General features: G+C 43.8%; 1 protein-coding gene across 1 annotated transcript in view; it reads left to right on the plus strand.

Moving 5' to 3' along the window:
* The window catches only part of col6a4a (collagen, type VI, alpha 4a), a 30,411-nt gene that overhangs the window by 1,525 nt on the left and 6,556 nt on the right, over positions 1–22,330 (plus strand). Inside the window, exons 2-23 of the mRNA XM_034697354.1 lie at positions 3,215–3,303; positions 4,906–5,493; positions 6,741–7,295; positions 8,232–8,861; positions 9,309–9,869; positions 11,576–12,133; positions 12,828–13,397; positions 13,804–14,364; positions 14,456–14,817; positions 14,965–15,043; positions 15,479–15,627; positions 16,497–16,586; positions 17,799–17,852; positions 17,943–18,014; positions 18,821–18,847; positions 18,989–19,033; positions 19,155–19,208; positions 19,315–19,377; positions 19,608–19,673; positions 20,436–20,489; positions 21,787–21,822; positions 21,906–21,968. Coding sequence (XP_034553245.1) covers positions 3,215–3,303; positions 4,906–5,493; positions 6,741–7,295; positions 8,232–8,861; positions 9,309–9,869; positions 11,576–12,133; positions 12,828–13,397; positions 13,804–14,364; positions 14,456–14,817; positions 14,965–15,043; positions 15,479–15,627; positions 16,497–16,586; positions 17,799–17,852; positions 17,943–18,014; positions 18,821–18,847; positions 18,989–19,033; positions 19,155–19,208; positions 19,315–19,377; positions 19,608–19,673; positions 20,436–20,489; positions 21,787–21,822; positions 21,906–21,968 — 5,326 coding nt within the window. The remainder of the gene's footprint in view (positions 1–3,214; positions 3,304–4,905; positions 5,494–6,740; positions 7,296–8,231; positions 8,862–9,308; positions 9,870–11,575; positions 12,134–12,827; positions 13,398–13,803; positions 14,365–14,455; positions 14,818–14,964; positions 15,044–15,478; positions 15,628–16,496; positions 16,587–17,798; positions 17,853–17,942; positions 18,015–18,820; positions 18,848–18,988; positions 19,034–19,154; positions 19,209–19,314; positions 19,378–19,607; positions 19,674–20,435; positions 20,490–21,786; positions 21,823–21,905; positions 21,969–22,330) is intronic.

Here is a 22,330-nt window from a genome sequence, read left to right on the forward strand (position 1 = left end):
CAAGGGAGCTCAGGGACTCCAGAAAGGTCTATGGTTAGTAACTTTAATGGGACAGGAAGAGTTAAAGTGAGAGACAGGCAGAGAGAGGAGAGAGAGGGAAAGACAGGATCCCAGTGTGTCAGTCTAAGCCTATAGCAGCATAACTAAGACCTGGTCCAAGCCTGATCCAGCTCTAACTATAAGCTTTATCAAAAAGGAAAGTTTGAAGTCTACTCTTAAAAGTAGAGAGGGTGTCTGCCTCCCGGACCCTGACTGGTAGATGATTCCCATTCTACGCTCCTTGGTATGTTCCCTGGGGGAAGAGGAATTGGTCTGAGAACTGAACCTTGTGTTACTCAGAGGACTTTACTTTTCAAAGTTAAAGTGCTTCCTGTTATACCCATTTTGAAAAATAGCAGTTTGCAAGATGCTCTTTGAAATGAATAGCTTAAAGAGAGGATGTTTGGATGTATGGATGTTTGGATGTTTGGATGTATGGATGTATGGATGTATGGATGTATGGATGTTTGGATGTATGGATGTTTGGATGTATGGATGTATGGATGTTTGGATGTTTGGATGTATGGATGTATGGATGTTTGGATGTATGGATGTTTGGATGTATGGATGTTTGGATGTTTGGATGTTTGGATGTTTGGATGTATGGATGTTTGGATGTATGGATGTTTGGATGTATGGATGTATGGATGTATGGATGTTTGGATGTTTGGATGTATGGATGTTTGGATGTATGGATGTATGGATGTTTGGATGTATGGATGTTTGGATGTATGGATGTATGGATGTTTGGATGTTTGGATGTTTGGATGTATGGATGTTTGGATGTTTGGATGTATGGATGTATGGATGTATGGATGTATGGATGTTTGGATGTATGGATGTTTGGATGTATGGATGTATGGATGTTTGGATGTATGGATGTATGGATGTATGGATGTATGGATGTTTGGATGTATGGATGTATGGATGTATGGATGTTTGGATGTATGGATGTATGGATGTTTGGATGTATGGATGTATGGATGTATGGATGTATGGATGTATGGATGTTTGGATGTATGGATGTTTGGATGTATGGATGTATGGATGTATGGATGTATGGATGTTTGGATGTATGGATGTATGGATGTATGGATGTATGGATGTATGGATGTATGGATGTTGGATGTATGGATGTATGGATGTTTGGATGTTTGGATGTATGGATGTTTGGATGTATGGATGTTTGGATGTATGGATGTATGGATGTATGTTGGATGTTTGGATGTTTGGATGTATGGATGTTTGGATGTATGGATGTTTGGATGTATGGATGTATGGATGTATGGATGTTTGGATGTTTGGATGTATGGATGTTTGGATGTATGGATGTATGGATGTATGGATGTATGGATGTATGGATGTTTGGATGTATGGATGTATGGATGTTTGGATGTTTGGATGTTTGGATGTATGGATGTATGGATGTTGGATGTTTGGATGTATGGATGTTTGGATGTATGGATGTATGGATGTATGGATGTATGGATGTATGGATGTTGGATGTTGGATGTTTGGATGTATGGATGTATGGATGTTTGGATGTATGGATGTATGGATGTTTGGATGTATGGATGTATGGATGTTTGGATGTATGGATGTTTGGATGTTTGGATGTTTGGATGTTTGGATGTATGGATGTATGGATGTATGGATGTTTGGATGTATGGATGTATGGATGTTTGGATGTTTGGATGTATGGATGTATGGATGTTTGGATGTTTGGATGTATGGATGTATGGATGTTTGGATGTATGGATGTATGGATGTTTGGATGTATGGATGTTTGGATGTTTGGATGTATGGATGTTTGGATGTTTGGATGTATGGATGTATGGATGTTTGGATGTATGGATGTTGGATGTTTGGATGTATGGATGTTTGGATGTTTGGATGTATGGATGTTTGGATGTTTGGATGTATGGATGTTTGGATGTTTGGATGTATGGATGTTTGGATGTTTGGATGTATGGATGTTTGGATGTTTGGATGTATAGATAGAGAAGCCTTTGTCTAGCAGCTGCTTTCCCTGGGGTCCACACATGCGAAGAGGCCATTCCTGCTCAATGATTCCTCAGAAATAGATAATAACTTAGAAAAAGCTGAATGAATCTTTAGTGATGGAACAACTGACTGCGGCATCAGAGCCAGAAAGTTATAGCACAGCTGTTTCATGTTAAAATTTTCCTCCAACAAAATGTGTGATGCTCTAACAGGAAATGAAAATACTTCTGTTTTTAATTTGTCACAGAGAGCTTAAATAAAGACACCACTCCCGTCTAGCCTCATTTTCTTTGCCTTGTGTCAGATACTCACTGAAGAAGAGGAACAAACCTATATAGAAGTGCCTTAAACCCACTCTGTTTTGATCTCATTCTATTGCTTTGATCTCATTATATTGCCATTCTATTGCTTTGATCTCATTCTATTGCTTTGTTCTCATTCTATTGCTTTGATCTCATTCTATTGCTTTGTTCTCATTCTATTGCTTTGATCTCATTCTATTGCTTTGATCTCATTCTATTGCCATTCTATTGCTTTGATCTCATTCTATTGCTTTGTTCTCATTCTATTGCTTTGATCTCATTCTATTGCTTTGATCTCATTCTATTGCTTTGTTCTCATTCTATTGCTTTGATCTCATTCTATTGCTTTGTTCTCATTCTATTGCTTTGATCTCATTCTATCGCTTTGATCTCATTTGAAGTGTCCAGCAGGGGGCGTCTCCTCTGAGTGTATATCAGTCTGTAGTAACCTCTCCAGAGATGATTGTGTGACGTCCCTGAGACTCCGTCCATGTTGTTTGGCTGAACTCCTGCTTCTCTCCATCGTCTCTCTTGAATAAGTTTACTTCAGGCTCCACATTTTTTAGAACGCACACAAAGAACTGAAAGCCCAAAACTTCAGAATGGAAACCAACAAATCAAGGGTTGGTGTCTCATTGGCTCCGCCCACTTTGTCCACACAGTGGGTCCCTGTTGTCCCTCACACACTGCTGCAGTGTTCGTCCTCTTCAAACCGTAGACTTCAGATTTGGTTTAAGACTTACTGATTAAGCAACACCAAGTGTCTTTATTAAAAGAACCTGTTGTTGTTTAGTTGTCTTCTTTGAAGTTAATGTGGTCGATGATGATGCAGTAAAATATTTGACCTCAATGTTACATTTGTGTCTCAGGATCAGTCCAAGCATGAGGGGAAGAATGAGTCTTCTGTTGGGCCTCATCGTAGCAGTGTGTTCCTGTGGCGTGGCTGCTGAAGCACCAGGTGGGTATTTACACAGAGTGTCTTCTTCTCTTTGTCAGTCAGAGACATTCGTATCATATTAATGTGGTTTCTAAAAGTGGAACCTGGATCTATTTGTTGCATGGATATCAGGCAAATATGGGAAATATAAAATACAAATGTCCATGAATGCATCACTGTACCTGAGTTAAAAAAACAATGTTGTATTTAAAGCCTGTGTCCATTAACCGTCCAATCAGAGTCTCTCTCTGGTGTTTACTGCTGATGGTTAGGAAAACCATCGCACTTCTTCTTCCCTTAAAATCGCTTTCTTTACATTAGTTTTTATTTAACACTCCTGTAAGAATATTTAACACTCCTGTAAGAATATTTAACACTCCTGTAGAATATTTAACACTCCTGTAAGAATATTTAACACTCCTGTTAGAATATTTAACACTCCTGTAAGAATATTTAACACTCCTGTAAGAATATTTAACACTCCTGTAAGAATATTTAACACTCCTGTAAGAATATTTAACACTCCTGTAAGAATATTTAACACTCCTGTAAGAATATTTAACACTCCTGTAAGAATATTTAACACTCCTGTAAGAATATTTAACACTCCTGTTAGAATATTTAACACTCCTGTAAGAATATTTAACACTCCTGTTAGAATATTTAACACTCCTGTTAGAATATTTAACACTCCTGTTAGAGTATTTAACACTCCTGTAAGAATATTTAACACTCCTGTAAGAATATTTAACACTCCTGTAAGAATATTTAACACTCCTGTAAGAATATTTAACACTCCTGTTAGAATATTTAACACTCCTGTAAGAATATTTAACACTCCTGTAAGAATATTTAACACTCCTTTAGAATATTTAACACTCCTTTAGAATATTTAACACTCCTGTAAGAATATTTAACACTCCTGTTAGAATATTTAACACTCCTGTAAGAATATTTAACACTCCTGTAAGAATATTTAACACTCCTGTAAGAATATTTAACACTCCTGTAAGAGTATTTAACACTCCTGTAAGAATATTTAACACTCCTGTAAGAATATTTAACACTCCTTTAGAGTGTTACAGGAGTGTTAAATACTCTTACAGGAGTGTTAAATATTCTTACAGGAGTGTTAAATACTCTTACAGGAGTGTTAAATATTCTTACAGGAGTGTTAAATATTCTTACAGGAGTGTTAAATATTCTTACAGGAGTGACCTCCAATCAGTCATACCTTTTGACTGTTAAAATAAAGAGAATGGGGCAAAGTAGACTCAAACCAAAAGTTCCTCACAGGAGCTTTAAGGAAAGGAATGATAATGATGTCCTTGTGTATCAGCAGCCCTACACCTGGAATAGTACCCTCAAAAAACAACCTCTGCCCTTGTTATAGTCAAAGCCAGTATCAGAAGCCCAGACCTTTCCAGATTTAGATTGAATCTGAATTGTAAATTGAAAACCTGAATCATCTTTAATCTTTCTGGGAGTTTGTGCATGTGTGAAAGGCTTTTTGAACCTCTAATGAAGAAGCTCAATCATTACTTTTGGCTGTACGTCTGCTGGAGTGGAGGATGTGTGTACCTTTGCTCCCTCTGATGCTGTACTTGTTCTTCCCCTGTGTAGAGTGTAAATATGCCACGGTGGCCGACATCGTCTTCCTGGTCGACGGCTCCAGCAGCATCGGCTCTTACAGCTTTCAAGCGGTCCGAAATTTTCTCAGAAACATCATCAATGCCCTCGACATCGGTCCTGACAAAGTTCAAATCGGATTGGCGCAGTTCAGTGAAAACCCACACCAGGAGTTTCTTCTAAAGGATCACATGGACAAGGATTCCCTGCTGGCCGCCGTGGAACGCATTCCCTACCGAATGGGAGGCACAGAAACCGGCAAGGCCATAGACTTCCTGGTGACGCAGTACTTCACTGAAGCGGCGGGGAGCAGAGCCAAGCAACATGTGCCTCAGATCGCTGTGGTCATCACCGACGGGGAATCAGCTGATGACGTGATGGTACCGGCCCGTAACCTGAGGAAGCACGGAGTCATTGTGTTCGCCATTGGAGTGGGACAAGCCAATGTGAAGGAACTTGAGTCCATCGCTAACTACCCTCCAGATCTCTACCTTCTTCAGACCTACAGCTACCAGTCTCTGCAGAAGCTGAAGGACTCTGTGCTTAAAAAAGTGTGCACCTCAGTGGGAGCTCATAGTCAAGGTAAGGAGAGATATAGTTGTCCACTTGTTTTTTTACCAACAACTCTCCAAAGCTTGAAAAGCTTAGAGTGGCTCCTAAAGAGAGTCGGTCTGTTTGGATGAAATCATGCTTGATGGGTTTGTTCACGTCTCAACATGAAAATGCTTCCCAGAGGAACATGTTCCTCCTCAAAGCTTTCTCTTCTCAGTCTCTGGAGACAAAACTGAGATTCTCTCTTCAGCTTCATTCAAGTTTCAAACTGTTCTCATTAGTTTCTCCTAAAATTCACCAGGAGGAATAGTTGAGACCAGGACATGAGTCTTATCTGAGACTTCACTGAGAGATCTCATGCATGGATCATTTCCTTCTCTTTTTTTAAATATATTTTTTGCCTTTAATGACAGGACAGCTGAAGAGAGACAGGACATGTGGGGAGTAGTGAGCGGGGGGAAGACATGCAGGAAATGGTCGACTGGCCGGGAATCGAACTGGCGACCCCTGTGACGAGGACTGTAGCCTCTGTATGTGGGGCGCTTAGACCGCTAGGCCAACAGCGCCCACAAGAACCCGCCCCTTTAATTGTAATAACCTGTCTAAATCCGGTCGGCCCTTTAGAGGCCCATATTTGAAATAAAGGGTCGGTCAGACCTGGGATGAAATCTCTATCTGTTGCAGTTTCTCTCAAATCCACTAAATCTTAGTGAAGTGGTTTTGTTCCACACAGACTTGTAAAGGAAGGACCAGACTGTGAAGTCAAAGAAGAGATCAGTTCACATCTAAAGTCCTGATCCTGAAGTGGTTCACATGTTTTAATGAGGATTGTAAGTTTGTGGATAATTCCATATAAATGTTAATTTTGCAGGGCTCTATAAATGTTGATGGAAAGATGAGCTCAGGCTCTTTCTTTGCTCCATCTGAGCATCTCAGCTTGAGACACAAAAACTGAGTCTGACTAAAACAAATGGATGAGGTTAGACTGAGAGAGCTCCCTGATTTCTCCACCTGAGCTCAAAGGAGTCACAACACCTGAGGAATACCTGAGAACCATTTCAGATTCAGACCAGATCTCCTTTGGAACTGAAAGGAGACTTAGCTGAGACTTAGTCTCTGGAGGCAAGAATGAGAAACAGGAGACATAAGCTATCGTCTCATTGTGCTTTCAAACAGATCTCCTTGTTGTCTAGGAGACAGAAATGAAACACTTTGGAGATCTCCTCTCTGAGTTTATTTTCCTCTGGGTTTATCTCTTTGTTTCTGTTTTCTTTCAGCTTTTACAGGAGTGTTTGCAGATATCGTCTTCTTGATCGACAGCGGCATAGCTCCAGGAGAGTTCAATCAATTCAGGTCTGAACTTCCTCAATTGATAAAGAAACTCGATGTTGGAGCGTCTGCCAACAGAATCGGTTTGGCCCAGTATGGCAGAGATTTCAATGTGGAATTCCTTCTCAATGCTTTTGAAACCAAAAAAGACACCCTGGCGGCTGTCCAAAAGCTTCGCCTGCGTCGAAGACCCAACCAACCACGTAACCTGGGCAGCGCTCTGCAGAGTGCCAACTCAAAGTTTTTCAACAGAGAGGCAGGGGGCCGTGCACACCAAGGCTACCAACAGTTCCTGGTTGTTGTAACTGGAAAAGAATCAGCTGATCCTGTGTCAAGGACGGCTCGCATGATCCAGGCAGAGGGGATAACAATCATTGGGATGGCTGCAGGTGCATCATCAGATGCAATACAGTCATTTGCAAGTCCTGGCTACTCATTTAGTTCTCCCAAAGTGAGTTTGTTGGATGCCGTTTTCCAGTCTGAGAGAGAGGACACTACTGCAGGTGAGAGAAAGTGTCTTTCATTTATCTGTGCTCTAACAAACTTACTTCACACCAAAGCTACCGACAGTTCCAACTTATTACCGCTGGAACAGAATCAGATGGTTTTGTGTAAAGGGTGATGTTTGAAGCAGAGGGGATAACAATTGTTGGGATGATTGCAGGTGTACCAACAGGTGGCACACCTGGAGTTTCTTTCCAGCTACCTGCTCCCAGAGGGGATTCAGTGGATGACATCCGCCTGACTGAGAGAAAGGAGTCCTTCACTGAAGGTGAGAAAAGTTGTTCATCATTTATTTGGTCACTGACCAACTTAAACTTTAGGCATATTTAACAAAGACAGTCAGGAACTATGTTAGGACTGTCTGGAAAGTGCTGAACTGCTGTCCCCACATGTGACTACATTAGCACACCAAGGACTGTCAGAGGCTTTTATTATCCAGTCCTTCCCCAGAAACCAACCCATGGTGCCCTCGCACCAATATTCAGACCAGAGATATGCTTACTGTTAACTCTGCCAACACTTAATGGCTGCCATGCGTCCTCAGCGTTGGTTTGATATGTCAGTTGTGCGCGTACTCAAAAATAAACACGACACAGCTGATAGAACTTGAGATTATCCGTGTGTGTTTACACCGCAACTACTTTGCTGCCGCTGTCACCTTTGCTGCCTCGATCTCAGCACTAACAGAAGTGTTTCCTCCTGTCTGGGCTGTAGCTCAGCCCCGCCGGGTTAGGCTGTAAACTCCCCCTACTCCCCATGTCTATGATGGTAGAGCAGAGGAAACTAAAGACCAAACACAGTGGAAGGGGAAAGCAGTCGGGTTTGAAGCCTGTCTGGGATTGAGCTCACCTTAGCCAGGTTATGCTGAGCACAAGTTCAAGTTATCATGTCTCCTAGCATATGTCTGGAGTTCACTCAATATGCTCTCTTTACAGAGTGCAGAGGAGCCAACGTGGCCGACCTTGTGTTCATCATCCATGAGTCAGAAAGCATTGGCCCTGAGAACTTCCAGCTGGTGCGAAACTTCCTTCACTCAGTAGTGAGCAGCCTGGAAGTCAGCCCAGTTAACGTCCGTGTGGGCATCGTTACATACAACGAGAGCCCGAGAGCTCAGGTGTACCTCGACACGTTGCAGGACAAAGCTGAACTCCTGCAGTTCATCAAACTTCTACCTTACTACAGAGGCCTCAACGTACTCCAACAGGCCAACACTGGAGCGGCTCTTAACTTCACCCGAGAGCAAGTGTTCATCAAGGAAAGGGGCCGCAGGAAAGGTGTCCAGCAGGTGGCGATGGTGATCACTAATGGTGGTTCCAATGATGCTGTGAGGGAAGCAGCGATCACGCTCCGTAAAGCTGGTGTCACGATTTACGCTGTCGGAATCGAAAACGCGAATGAGACTGAGCTGATGGGGATGGCGTCTGAACCCAGCAGTCGGCATGTTTTTATTGAGAGCAGTTTCGCCAGGCTGAAGTCCCTGCAGCAGAGCCTGCAGAAAATCCTTTGCAGCAACATCATTCGCAAAGCGATCACTGAGGGCTCGAGCAGAAGAGACATCAAAGAAGGTAAGGCCCAGTGCTTTCTGTTTGACTCTTTGGTTATTAGAATACTCCTCTTAACTCCAGTCAGTGCTTCTGGTTTTAACAGACAACATGGTTTCTTAAATAGAGGACATGGGTGGGATTAAGATGAGGACGTTAATCTTTACTGTTAGCTTGATAATGTCTCCACCTCTGACTGAAACCAGCTAACAGCAACAAGTGCATGCGTTAGCTACAAGCTTAGTCTATCCTGTAGCCTCTTCTTAGGTCGGGGATGGGATGCATAGATCCAAAATTAAAGTTTGACTCAACCAATTTTTTTATTTTCAAAAAGAAGTCATCCAGATGTCTGTTTGTGCCATGCTCATGTAAAAGTGCTTTATAAGCAGTAACTCGAACATTGTTCTTCAGCTTCTTGTCCTCTCTCTCTCTCTCCTCCGACTGATAGTTGTATTTGCTTCATCTCTACAGCCTGTGTACAAAAGGAAGAGGCAGACATTTTCATCCTGATGGACGACTCAGGAAGCATTGAAACGGACGACTTTATTGAGATGCAGAAATTCATCATCAACTTCATTCGCAGTTTTGAAATTGGGCCTCAAAAAGTCCGTATGGGCCTTGTGAAATATGCGGAACAATCATCTTTGGAATATGACCTTACAGAACACTCTGATGTCGCTCAGCTGGAGGGAGCTGTACGGAAAATTCATCACGCTGGTGGTGGCACAAAGATAGGAGCTGCACTTTTAACCATGGGACCCCACTTCGAGAGAGCAGAGAGAACTCGTGGTCACAAAGTCCAAGAATATCTGATTGTGATCACTGATGGGAATTCCACTGATGAGGTCAAAGGTCCTGCAGATGAGTTAAGGACGCAGGATGTCATTATCTACTCCATCGGTGTGGGAAATATAGTCCTAAGTGAGCTGCATGAGATCGCTGGAGGCCCTGAGAAGACTTTCCTTGTCAACAGCTTTGATGCTCTGAGTCCCATCAAGGATGACATCGTCACAGACATCTGCTCTCCAGATGGTAAGGAAACTCTGTTTCACATTCAGTTCAAATTAGAACTGTCAGGACCTAGGCTAAGAACTGTCAGAACCTAGGGTATCAACTGTCAGGACCTAGGGTATCAACTGTCAGGACCTAGGGTATCAAGCGTCAGGACCTAGGGTATCAACTGTCAGGACCTAGGGTATCAACTGTCAGGACCTAGGGTATCAACTGTCAGGACCTAGGGTATCAACTGTCAGGACCTAGGGTATCAACTGTCAGGACCTAGGCTAAGAACTGTCAGGACCTAGGGTATCAACTGTCAGGACCTAGGGTATCAACTGTCAGAACCTAGGGTATCAACTGTCAGGACCTAGGGTATGAACTGTCAGAACCTAGGGTATCAACTGTCAGGACCTAGGGTATCAACTGTCAGGACCTAGGGTATCAACTGTCAGGACCTAGGGTATCAACTGTCAGGACCTAGGGTATCAACTGTCAGAACCTAGGGTATCAACTGTCAGAACCTAGGGTATCAACTGTCAGGACCTAGGGTATGAACTGTCAGAACCTAGGGTATCAACTGTCAGGACCTAGGCTAAGAACTGTCAGGACCTAGGCTATCAACTGTCAGAACCTAGGGTATCAACTGTCAGGACCTAGGGTATCAACTGTCAGAACCTAGGGTATCAACTGTCAGGACCTAGGGTATCAACTGTCAGAACCTAGGGTATCAACTGTCAGGACCTAGGGTATCAACTGTCAGGACCTAGGGTATCAACTGTCAGGACCTAGGCTAAGAACTGTCAGGACCTAGGCTAAGAACTGTCAGAACCTAGGGTATCAACTGTCAGGACCTAGGGTATCAACTGTCAGGACCTAGGGTATCAACTGTCAGGACCTAGGGTATCAACTGTCAGGACCTAGGCTAAGAACTGTCAGGACCTAGGGTATCAACTGTCAGGACCTAGGGTATCAACTGTCAGGACCAAGGCTAAGAACTGTCAGGACCTAGGGTATCAACTGTCAGGACCTAGGGTATCAACTGTCAGGACCTAGGGTATCAACTGTCAGAACCTAGGGTATCAACTGTCAGAACCTAGGGTATCAACTGTCAGGACCTAGGGTATCAACTGTCAGGACCTAGGCTAAGAACTGTCAGAACCTAGGTTAAGAACTGTCAGGACCTAGGCTAAGAACTGTCAGGACTTAGGCTAAGAACTGTCAGGACTTAGGCTAAGAACTGTCAGGATCTAGGCTAAGAACTGTCAGGATCTAGGCTAAGAAATGTCAGGACCTAGGTTAAGGTCTGTGAGGAACTAGCTTAGAACTGTCAGGATCTAGGCTAAGAACTGTGAGGATCTAGGCTAAGAACTGTCAGGAACTAGGTTAAGGTCTGTAAGGAACTAGGCTAAGGTCTTTAAGGAACTAGCTTAGAACTGTCAGGACCTAGGATATCGTCAGTCAGGAACTAGGCTTAGACCTGTTCAAAGAAGAGGATGCCACCACTTGTACACACAGTATGAGGAGTGTCCCCTCGGTCTTGGGGTGTACGCCTCATGGTTTGAAAGAGGTATCAAGGAAGCCATCTTTGTTTAGGTTGAATTTCTACAAAGCCTAGTTGCCTTTTCAGATCAAGCTTTGAATGAGCATGACCTGGATGACTGAGAACCTTCACAGACAAGTAGAACCGATGGTCAGAAGAAGAACACTATGTCCTAACATATCTCTGTTTGTGTCCACAGCTTGTAAAGATGTCGTAGGGGACATCCTCTTCTTAATGGACAGCTCTGAGAGCATAAATGAAGAAGAGTACAAGAAAATGAAAGACTTCATGAAGTCTGTCATCAGCAGGTCCTCTGTTGGTCAGAGTCAGGTGCATGTTGGTGTCATGCAGTTTAGCACCAACCATAAACTGGAGTTTGCCCTCAACAGGTACTACAGTAAAGAGGAAATGTGGAACGCCATCGATGCCATGAAGCAGATAAGTAAAGGCAGGAACACAGGGAATGCCATCACAGAACTGTCCAAGTATTTTGATGCAGACAGAGGAGGGCGTCCGTCCTTGAAGCAGAGGCTTATTGTGATAACAGACGGAGATTCCTTTGATAACGTGAAAGCGCCTGCTGCAGCTCTGAGGGACAAGGGTGTGGAAGTATTCGCCATCGGAGCGATATTTGCCAGGAACTCTCACCTGCTGGAGATCAGCGGCGTCACAGAGAGGGTGTATTCCATGAGGAACTACGATGCCCTGAAAGACCTTGAAGGTCCTATTTCCCTTAAGATCTGCGATCCAGTAGGAGGTAAGAACAGTGTTCTTCAGAGTCATGACTTAGTTTGATGAAACTAAACCAACAAAATAGCCTTGGTTGAAGGAACAACACCCTGCTTGCTTTTCAATTCATGGTACATTCGTCCATTTCTTGGGAAGTAGATATCCCGACTAGCTCTTCTATAAAAACATACAGGAGTAATGTATGACTGATATATTCTGTATCAGGAAGTAATCAATCAATCTTCATTTATAAAGCACCAAATCCCAACAAACGACTCTTTCCAAACAAGACCGGACTCTATGTTCTATTATTAACAAAGACCCAACATCAAGACCGGATCAGATCCAGTCCCCTCTTCCAGACCGGACTCAGTCTGATCTCATCTTAGTCCACCATGAGCAGAGCACTTTGCAGCATTTAGCAAGTTACAGTGGCAAGGACAAACTTCCTTTAACAGGCAGAAACCTCCAGCAGGACCAGACTCATGTTAGACACACATCTGCTGAGACCGTGTTGGAGAGAGGGATAGAGGGAGATGAAGAGAGAGAGAGAGAGAGAGAGAGGGATAGAGGGAGATGAAGAGAGAGAGAGAGAGAGAGAGAGAGAGAGAGAGAGAGAGAGAGAGAGAGAGAGAGAGAGCGTGATAGAGGTGAGACGGATATTTGAGTTATCATTTCAGTTACTAATTTCTTTTTTGTATTTGTCTTTTCTTTTTAAACAGATTGCAAGAAAACAGCAAAAGCTGACATTATCTTCCTGGTTGACGGGTCTGGAAGCATATATTACAAAGACTTTGAAAAAATGCAGGATTTTATGGGGGCAATAGTAAACAAAACAGGGGTTGGTAAAGACCTGACTCAATTTGGAGTCATTGTCTACTCAGATGATCCAGAGCTGGCTTTTAGTCTGAAAGACTATGACTCCAAACGAGAGGTTCTTGGAGCGATAGCTAATGTGAGTCATCCAAAGCGAAATACCTTTACGAGCAAGGCCTTGAGTTTCTCGGTTCAGTACTTTGGCGATGAACATGGCGGCAGGAGAGCACTCAAAGTGCCTCAGATCCTTATGGTGATCACAGACGGGAAAGCAGATGACCACTCCGAACTGAAGAACACATCTGATGCCCTGCGAAACATAGGGGTCACTGTCCTCAGTGTTGGAATACAAGACGCAACCGAGGAAGAGCTGCTGATCATTGCTGGTGGGGATAAATCCAAAGCTTTCTACGTGGAAGATTTTGATTTATTAGAACCTCTGCTGAAGAATATAACTTCTGTCATCTGCAAGCCAGGTAAGGATGTGTTTTTGTACAGAAGCTCTACAGCTTTGCAGTTCAGATGTGAAGGATTCCTTTAGAGAAAAGGATGTTCCAAATCATATGACCAAAATGTTGCTTATTGCTATGAAATCAAAGAAGCTAAAATCTGAAATTATGTTGCAATAATGTACAACCCTAGTTCCAACTAAATGGGGATGCTGTGTAAAATGTTAAAAGAGTTTTGATAGTTTGCCAATCATTTGAAAATAGAGCAAAGACTAAATATCAAATGTTGAAACTGAAACATTTTAATGTTTTATGAAAAATATATTGACTAACCTGAACATAAAGACTTAAGCATGTGGCGCAGTCATACATCAGTTATACTAAACTGTTTATTAAAATTAATTCGCACGAATGCTTTTCTCTTTTTTGGCAGAGTGTGAGAAAAAGAAGGCAGACCTGGTCTTTCTACTTGATCAGTCCACTAGCGTTGGGGAACGAAATTACAAAACCATGATAAACTTTACGGTGGACGTAATCAACAGCTTTGAAGTTAGTGACGAGGCTGTGCATATTGGACTTGCAAAGTTTAACCAAACACCTGAAGATGGATTTTACCTGGACCGGTACTCCAAGAAGGAGGATATGATCACAGAAATCAAGAGAATGAAATACGAAACAGGAAACACCTACATCGGAAAGGCCTTGTACCACATCAAGCAATACTTTGAGCCGTCACGAGGCTGCCGCAGTGGGATCTCTAAGAGGCTGGTTTTAATAACTGATGGTGAATCTCAGGATGTCGTGACGGATGCAGCCAAACAGCTCAGGAATTTTGGGGTTGATGTGATTGCCATCGGCATTGGAAGTGTCCAGCAGGTGCAGCTCATTGATATCACTGGTAACCCTGAGAGGGTGCTCAATGCACAAAATTTTGACAGCTTACCTGGTATCAAGAAGAAGTTGGTTGACACCATCTGTGACCCGCCTGACACTAGTAAGTTAAAAAGTCTCACTTTGCCTCTCTGTCCTCTCCTCAAATTTCTCTGTTTCTATGACGACCTAATGGAGACACAAATCTTCCACAGAACCGGACTGCAACATTGATGTCGTCGTCGGGTTCGATATTTCCCAAAGAAGCCAAGCACCTGGGGAGATTCTGGTCAGCGGCCATACCCAGCTCCAGACCTTCCTGCCTGGGATTGTTCGTTCCCTTTCATCGATACAAGGCGTGTGCTGCATGGGCAACACACCAATCAAGACCAGGATCGCCTTCCAAGTGGTTGGCAGGAATAGGCGTTCACTGTACGACACAAACTTTGAAGAGTACAGCGGGGACACGGTGACGAAAGTCATGAACTTCAATTTGGAAGAGCCCACTTACTTTACCTCTGACATGCTGGACTCCTTCAAGAATAGGTTCAAGGCCGAGGCCAAGGCTGGAGTCAAGGTAAGAGAAGCACAGCCCCCAACCCCACAAAGTCCTGTGGTATCTATTGGAGATCATGGAGATGTTGATTTGTAAATCCTAAAATTATGAATGAAAAAAGTGTCCTCTTTTTGAAACTGTCCAAATGTGATGTACCTCTTCCACCAGGTGTTGGTGATCTTTTCAGACGGGCTTGATGAGAATGTGATGAAACTGAATCAGAAATCAGAAGAGCTGAGAAAAGAGGGTAAAAACTGAAAGGAGTCTGACGATCTCCATCCTGCGTTCTTCTGATTCCCTTTGCTCTCATAATGTTTTTAACGGCCATCAGTTCTGCCCCACTTCATGTCTCCTGTATTCTTTGTTTATTCTTCTTTCATCCTTCTGGCCACTCTCTGCTCCTTCAGTGAGTAGGAATGTGAAGGATGTCGCTCTCTCATTACTTTTTACAGTTTAACGGATTCGGAACAATCAGAAGATCAAAAAAGAATCAGGTCTCTTGATGGTTGAACTTATGTCAGTCCTTATCCTGAGAAACTGCCAGAGAAATCTCCAACATCAATCAGACAGGAGTTCCTGTTATCCCTGTTACCCATTTCAAATCCACTGTTCCTTCTTTATCCTTCCTCCCTTCCTCTGAGACAGTAAAACCACAGCCTAGCTTTTCATTTTCTGTCAGCAGGGGTCAGTGCTTTGCTGGTGGTAGCTCTGGAGGGGGCAAATGATCCCCACGACCACGTGCAGATGGTGGAGTTTGGCCGAGGATATGATTACAAGCTTCCTCTCAGCATCGGCATGCAGCGTGTCAGCAGCATCATCCTTAAACAGATTGTAAGTCATTCGTGTTTCTAACCACAGGACTGAAGACATCCAGCTGCCTCTACAATAGTTTATAGTCTGTGTTAACTCAAATGTAATTAATGTCAGGGTGAAAATCTGCACAGCTCGGAGTGTACTTCAGTGAGGCGTGGAGCGCACTCCAGCCATCACAGCTTGTTTTATACCTGCTGCTGAAATGAAAAAGAAGAGCCAGGTGCATAGAGGACTGTGTCATCTGCATAGAGATGGATTAAAAAAGGACCCGGTACAGACTCCTGTGTTACCCACCAGTTTATCCCAACAACAGTTGTTGTCAGACCATCAATACAAATCCGGTGTGGTCTATCACACAAATCAAGACAAGCCAAGATGGTTGGATGTGTCATGTGGGTTGCAGGGTTTGCAAATAAACCTCCTCAAATGAAATGCTTTTGAAATTGGACAGTTTTTGTTTAAGTGCATCCAACTTTGTTCAAGGACAGCCTGGGCTGCCTCCCTCATTGTTGGTATCAAACCAGTGTAAGTTTTAGATTCTCCATTTAAATGATGGAGGTAATGACATAAGAAGCTCTGAAACTACAGAGAAGAGGATCTGTGAATCATGAAGAGCTTCTCTAGAGGCGTCCTGGAATAGAAATCTAAACATTTAATAAGCATGAAAGGCCCTCTAAAATTCTAACTTGTTCTCCTGTGCATTCACTCTCTCTCTCTCTCTCTCTCTCTCTCTCTCTCTCTCTCTCTCTCTCTCTCTCTCTCTCTCTCTCTCTCTCTCTCTCTCTCTCTCTCTCTCTCTCTCTCTCTCTCTCTCACTCTCTCTCTCTCTCTCTCTCACTCTCTCTCTCTCTCTCTCTCTCTCTCTCTGTCTCTCTCTCTGTTTGCAGGACACAGTGTTAAATAGGGAATGCTGTGATACGTGCAAATGTTCTGGGCATGAAGGCACATGGGGCCCTCGAGGTGGACTAGGGACAAAGGTGACTGGAATACTCATGTCTGTAAATATGGTGATAAGAAGGTCTGACTGAATGTTAGAAATACAGTAAGATAAAAAATACTGTTATAAATGAGATTAGCTAATACTGATGGTCCCTTCTACTATCAGTGTGTGAATGTGGTGTGAATGGGTGAATGCTACGAGTAGTGTATAAAGTGCTATAAAGATACAAGTCTATTCACCCTTTACCATGACAACATGTAACGTGGATGTTACAGAAACCTAGCTAGCCTCTCAGGAAATCAATCAATCAATCTTTATTTGTATAGCGCCAAATCACAACAAACTTTATCTCAAGACACTTTTACAAACAGAGCCGCTATAGACCACTCTATGTCAAATCCTGAACAGAGACCCAACACCAAGAACGGATCAGACTCAGTCTGACCCCACCTTAATCCACCATGAGCATTGCACCTTGCAATATTTAGCTAGTTACAGTGGCGAGTAAAAACTTCCTTTAACAGGCAGAAACCTCCAGCAGAACCAGACTCATGTTAAGGTGCATTTGGACCAAGAGTTCCGGGGTCTTTTAGTCCCAAGAACTACTTTCCTGAACTAAAGGTTCCTGGTCCCCCATTGTTGTCGACCGCGGGCTGAAGTCCCGGGTAGATTGTGTAAATCAGGCCAGTGACGTATAGAGAAAAAAAAAGTAAATGCACTACACCACCAGACCAGTAGAGGGCAGTAACACAAAGAGGAATGCTATTCATCACAGATGACACCATAGAAGCAGACGGACAGGCAGGTATCATTCTGAGCAACACAACAGTTAGCCTGTTAGCATGAAGAGACTCAGCTGGTCTGTTTTAGATGGTGCTATATTTCATCACAGATGGATTCACTGCATCAACACGTGAGAGGAGATAAGCGCGAGTAGCAAAGACGTTTCAACACGGCTTGATCCCAGTGCGTCAGTGCGTCAGTTCCCCCGGCAGTCTAAGCCTATAGCAGCAGGAAAGAAAACCGAGGGATGATATTTTGTGTAATCAGGAAGTAATTGCAACGTGATACGACACCTGCTGTTTTGATAAACCTTTATCTTGGAGACACTAGCTCTGACTCAGACACTGTACAGAAAAAGCTTCCTACGTTTAGACCTCTGCTTCTCCTCATGCTTTACCTGAGTCCTGACCTGAGTTCCTTTCTGATGTCTCTGCCCCTGATCTGGTTTTCTGTGGTTCATTAACAGGGTCGTTCAGGCCAGAAGGGTCACGCAGGTTTTCCAGGAGAGCAGGGAGTCGCTGTAAGTCGCTGTTCTTCTTCTTTCAGTATACTCAGGCTTTGTTTGGCTTCTTGGCTTTCTTTCTCACCTGGCTGTGTTTGGTTGTTGCAGGGTGGGAGAGGGCCTCCTGGACCAGGGGGACCTCGAGGCATCCGGGGCTGTCCTGGACCCAGAGGACAGAAGGTGCACTATGGATCAACACAACAAAGAAAAACTGTTTAATCATGGAGAGAGCAAAGTATTTTTACCTCTTACATCAAGAGGGGACGTAGCGTTAGCAGCATGTCAGCAGGGTAGCAGCTACTTCATCCATACTTTGTTGAATTTGTTCTTTGATTGGCCTGTTACAAGAGATTCTAACGATCAGAAGTTCTTTCTTTGACATTTTTTATGAAACAGAAATAAGATAGATATTTGCAGTTCTTCTCTGATTATGAAAGATTTCTGATCATCTAGAAATCATCTATAACAACATAACTTCATAAAGAGACAGACTCTATCTTTCATTAAATCATCTATAACAACATAACTTCATAAAGAGACAGACTCTATCTTTCATTAAATCATCTATAACAACATAACTTCACACAGAGACAGACTCTATCTTTCATTAAATCATCTATAACAACATAACTTCATCTATAACAACATAACTTCATACAGAGACAGACTCTATCTTTCATTAAATCATCTATAACAACATAACTTCACACAGAGACAGACTCTATCTTTCATTAAATCATCCATAACAACATAACTTCATACAGAGACAGACTATCTTTCATTGAAATCGTCTATAACAACATAACTTCATCTATAACAACATAACTTCATACAGAGACAGACTCTATCTTTCATTAAATCATCCATAACAACATAACTTCATACAGAGACAGACTATCTTTCATTGAAATCGTCTTGGTGTTTGAATGTTGCTGCAGAATTTTAAAGATCTGATATATTTAATATCTTTCTGTTTTTGCCTGCAGGGCTTCAGAGCAATGTCAGGGAACAGGGTGAGTAACTCATGACTGCTATAATGTTTGATAAGAACCTCTTGGTAAAGACTTGAACCCACAGACGTGTTTTGGAGGAAGGATAAATCTTGTGAATGGAGGAAAGCTGTAAAATGTAACGTCTGATTCTCAACGTGTCAGGGCGAGAGAGGAGAAGACGGTCTGAACGGAGTCAACGGAGAGCAGGTAGGGATGTAAAATCTTGATTGTGTCCTCTTTGGTTTCTGATTTTACTCATTGATCCAATCTGATCAGCTAGGCCCTGCAGGTTCTGGTCTGAGCCCTGTTTGTGGTTCTGTGTTTGCAGGGACAGACGGGACTCGATGGAGCTCGAGGAGAAAGAGGAAACCCAGGAAACCCAGTGAGAAAAAAAACCACTAAGACTTTCTGATATTTGTCTGCATGCTGGAAGGAAGTCGTGTTGGGTCTTTGGCTGTGATGAGCAGCTCTGATCATGTTGTCCTCAGGGTATCCCAGGTATCAGGGGGGAGGTGGGGCTTGAAGGAGATCGAGGACTGAGAGGAGATCCGGTGAGTTTCCTGTCTTTTCTAACAGATTGATGGTTTGAGTCAGAAACAAAAGTCAGATCTGATGATTATTTATTTATTGAACACATTTAAAGATGTTCTCTCTGACTGTTGGAAACACTCCTGCCTGTTTTAGACTGAAGTTTAAAGTAAGCAGTGGATAAAAAGAGGATGGTTGTGAGTTTCAGCTGGTGGAGTTGAGATTCTGAGTTTTGTGCTTTTTGTTCTGACAGGGTGAAACGGGTGCTGATAACACCACTCCAGGACCAAATGGGGACCCAGGGGACCCCGGTTTCCCGGTGAGAGCCACAAGAGACTGCTTGTGTTTTCTTTTGAGTGGTGATCGTGAACGTCTGGATGTTGAAAGCGGCTGATTCACTGCTTGATGACATTTCTGCTTGTTCTGTCTGATTTGATCTTTATGTGAAATTAAAACTAACTACTAATGCCAACACACTCAACTCAAGACTTAGTCCTACTGTTAGTCCTAGAAGTTGTATTAGAAGTGGAAGTAGGAGTCGTAGGAGTAGTAGGAGCCGTTGGAGTCCTGGGAGCCGTAGGAGTCCTGGGAGCCGTAGGAGCCGTAGGAGTCGTAGGAGCTGTTGGATCCGTAGGAGTCGTAGGACCTGTTGGATCCGTTGGATCCGTAGGAGTCGTAGGACCTGTTGGATCCGTTGGATCCGTAGGAGCTGTTGGATCCGTAGGATCCAGTAGTCTAAGGAGTTATAGTAGGTGGAGTAGTAGTTGTAGTAGTAATAGACGTAGTAGGACTGGTATTAGTAGTCGTAATAGTTGTTGGAGTTGTAGTCACAGAAGTTGTAGAAGTCGTAGTGGTAGTAGGGGTTGTTGTACTGGTCATAGGAGTCATAGTAGTTGTAGTCGTAGTTGTAGTAGTTGTAACAGTGATGGGAGTCGTAGTTGTAGTTGTTGTAGTCGTTACAGTAATAGGAGTCGTAGTAGTAGCAGAGGTCATAGAAGCTGGAGTTGTAGTTGTAGAAGTTGTGGTTATTGAAGTTTTGTTAAATGACGAGCGTTCATCTGTAATGTTTTTAAACCCACAGGGAGAACCTGGAGCAGACGGGAAGCCAGGTAGGGCAGGAGACGTTGGAAATCCGGTGAGTTTCTGACTTTGATCGTGTCTTTCATTCGTACATGAATATTCACAGATCAGCCCTGACATCACCACCTCTGACAGGTGAGGAGAGAAACACCTGAACCCTCTGTTACACCTGTCAGAGGGTGGATCTGTAAGGCAGCAGGTGAACATGTCCTTAAAGTTGATGTGTTGAGCCAAAAAAATAGGCAAGTGTGAGGATGTTTTCAGCTCTGTGTGAGCATCAGCCAGGCAGAACTGTGTGTGTGAGCATCAGCCAGGCAGAGCTGTGTGTGTGAGCATCAGCCAGGCAGAACTGTGTGTGTGTGTGCATCAGCCAGGCAGAGCTGTGTGTGTGAGCATCAGCCAGGCAGAGCTGTGTGTGTGAGCATCAGCCAGGCAGAGCTGTGTGTGTGAGCATCAGCCAGGCAGAGCTGTTTGTGTGAGCATCAGCCAGCCAGAGCTGTGTGTGTGAGCATCAGCCAGGCAGAGCTGTGTGTGTGAGCATCAGCCAGGCAGAGCTGTGTGTGTGAGCATCAGCCAGGCAGAACTGTGTGTGTGTGTGCATCAGCCAGGCAGAGCTGTGTGTGTGAGCATCAGCCAGGCAGAGCTGTGTGTGTGAGCATCAGCCAGGCAGAGCTGTGTGTGTGAGCATCAGCCAGGCAGAGCTGTTTGTGTGAGCATCAGCCAGCCAGAGCTGTGTGTGTGAGCATCAGCCAGGCAGAGCTGTGTGTGTGAGCATCAGCCAGGCAGAGCTGTGTGTGTGAGCATCAGCCAGGCAGAGCTGTGTGTGTGAGCATCAGCCAGGCAGAACTGTGTGTGTGAGCATCAGCCAGGCAGAGCTGTGTGTGTGAGCATCAGCCAGGCAGAGCTGTGTGTGTGTGTGCATCAGCCAGGCAGAGCTGTGTGTGTGAGCATCAGCCAGGCAGAGCTGTGTGTGTGAGCATCAGCCAGGCAGAGCTGTGTGTGTGAGCATCAGCCAGGCAGAGCTGTTTGTGTGAGCATCAGCCAGGCAGAGCTGTGTGTGTGAGCATCAGCCAGGCAGAGCTGTGTGTGTGAGCATCAGCCAGGCAGAGCTGTGTGTGTGAGCATCAGCCAGGCAGAGCTGTGTGTGTGAGCATCAGCCAGGCAGAACTGTGTGTGTGAGCATCAGCCAGGCAGAGCTGTGTGTGTGAGCATCAGCCAGGCAGAGCTGTGTGTGTGAGCATCAGCCAGGCAGAGCTGTGTGTGTGAGCATCAGCCAGGCAGAGCTGTGTGTGTTCACAGGAATAATGGACTGATGATTAAAGATCTGCTTTTCCTCAAACTGTGCCGTGCAGGGTCTGAAAGGAAGACCAGGACCCCCTGGTGGGAATGTAAGAGAGGAACACACACACATGTTTTTATACATCTAGAATCATAATGAAACACTCTTTAAGCTCTCTCTGGGTCTCTGCAGGGTAAACCTGGACTGCCAGGGGCTCAAGGACCTCCAGGCATCCCGGGTGCTTCTGGTCCTCAGGTCAGTGAAGAAGCTCAATCTGGATTAGAAATGATCTGAAATTTGGTAATCCACTGCCGTGCTATCCGGGGTCAGGTGATCCAGTTTACTTCTGTGCTTGTTGGATCTGGATCAACTCGATCCGGATACAGACTTACAAAGATAAACAAATCTGGATCACCAGAACTCTAAACAAGGCTGCCTGTTACACACTTTGTCCACAGGGGGCGCCAAAGGAAAGGAAAGACCCTGACAGCTGCTGTAATAAAATGTTTGCTGTTTTGAGACGTACTAAAAAGTTAAGACGCTGTGTAAAATGTTGATTTAACAGATTCTGATGGTCTGTAAATCATTTATAGTTTATATTTAACTAAAAATAGTCC

This window comes from Notolabrus celidotus, chromosome 12, assembly GCF_009762535.1.
Source record: "Notolabrus celidotus isolate fNotCel1 chromosome 12, fNotCel1.pri, whole genome shotgun sequence".
NCBI classification, from domain to species: Eukaryota; Metazoa; Chordata; class Actinopteri; order Labriformes; family Labridae; genus Notolabrus; species Notolabrus celidotus.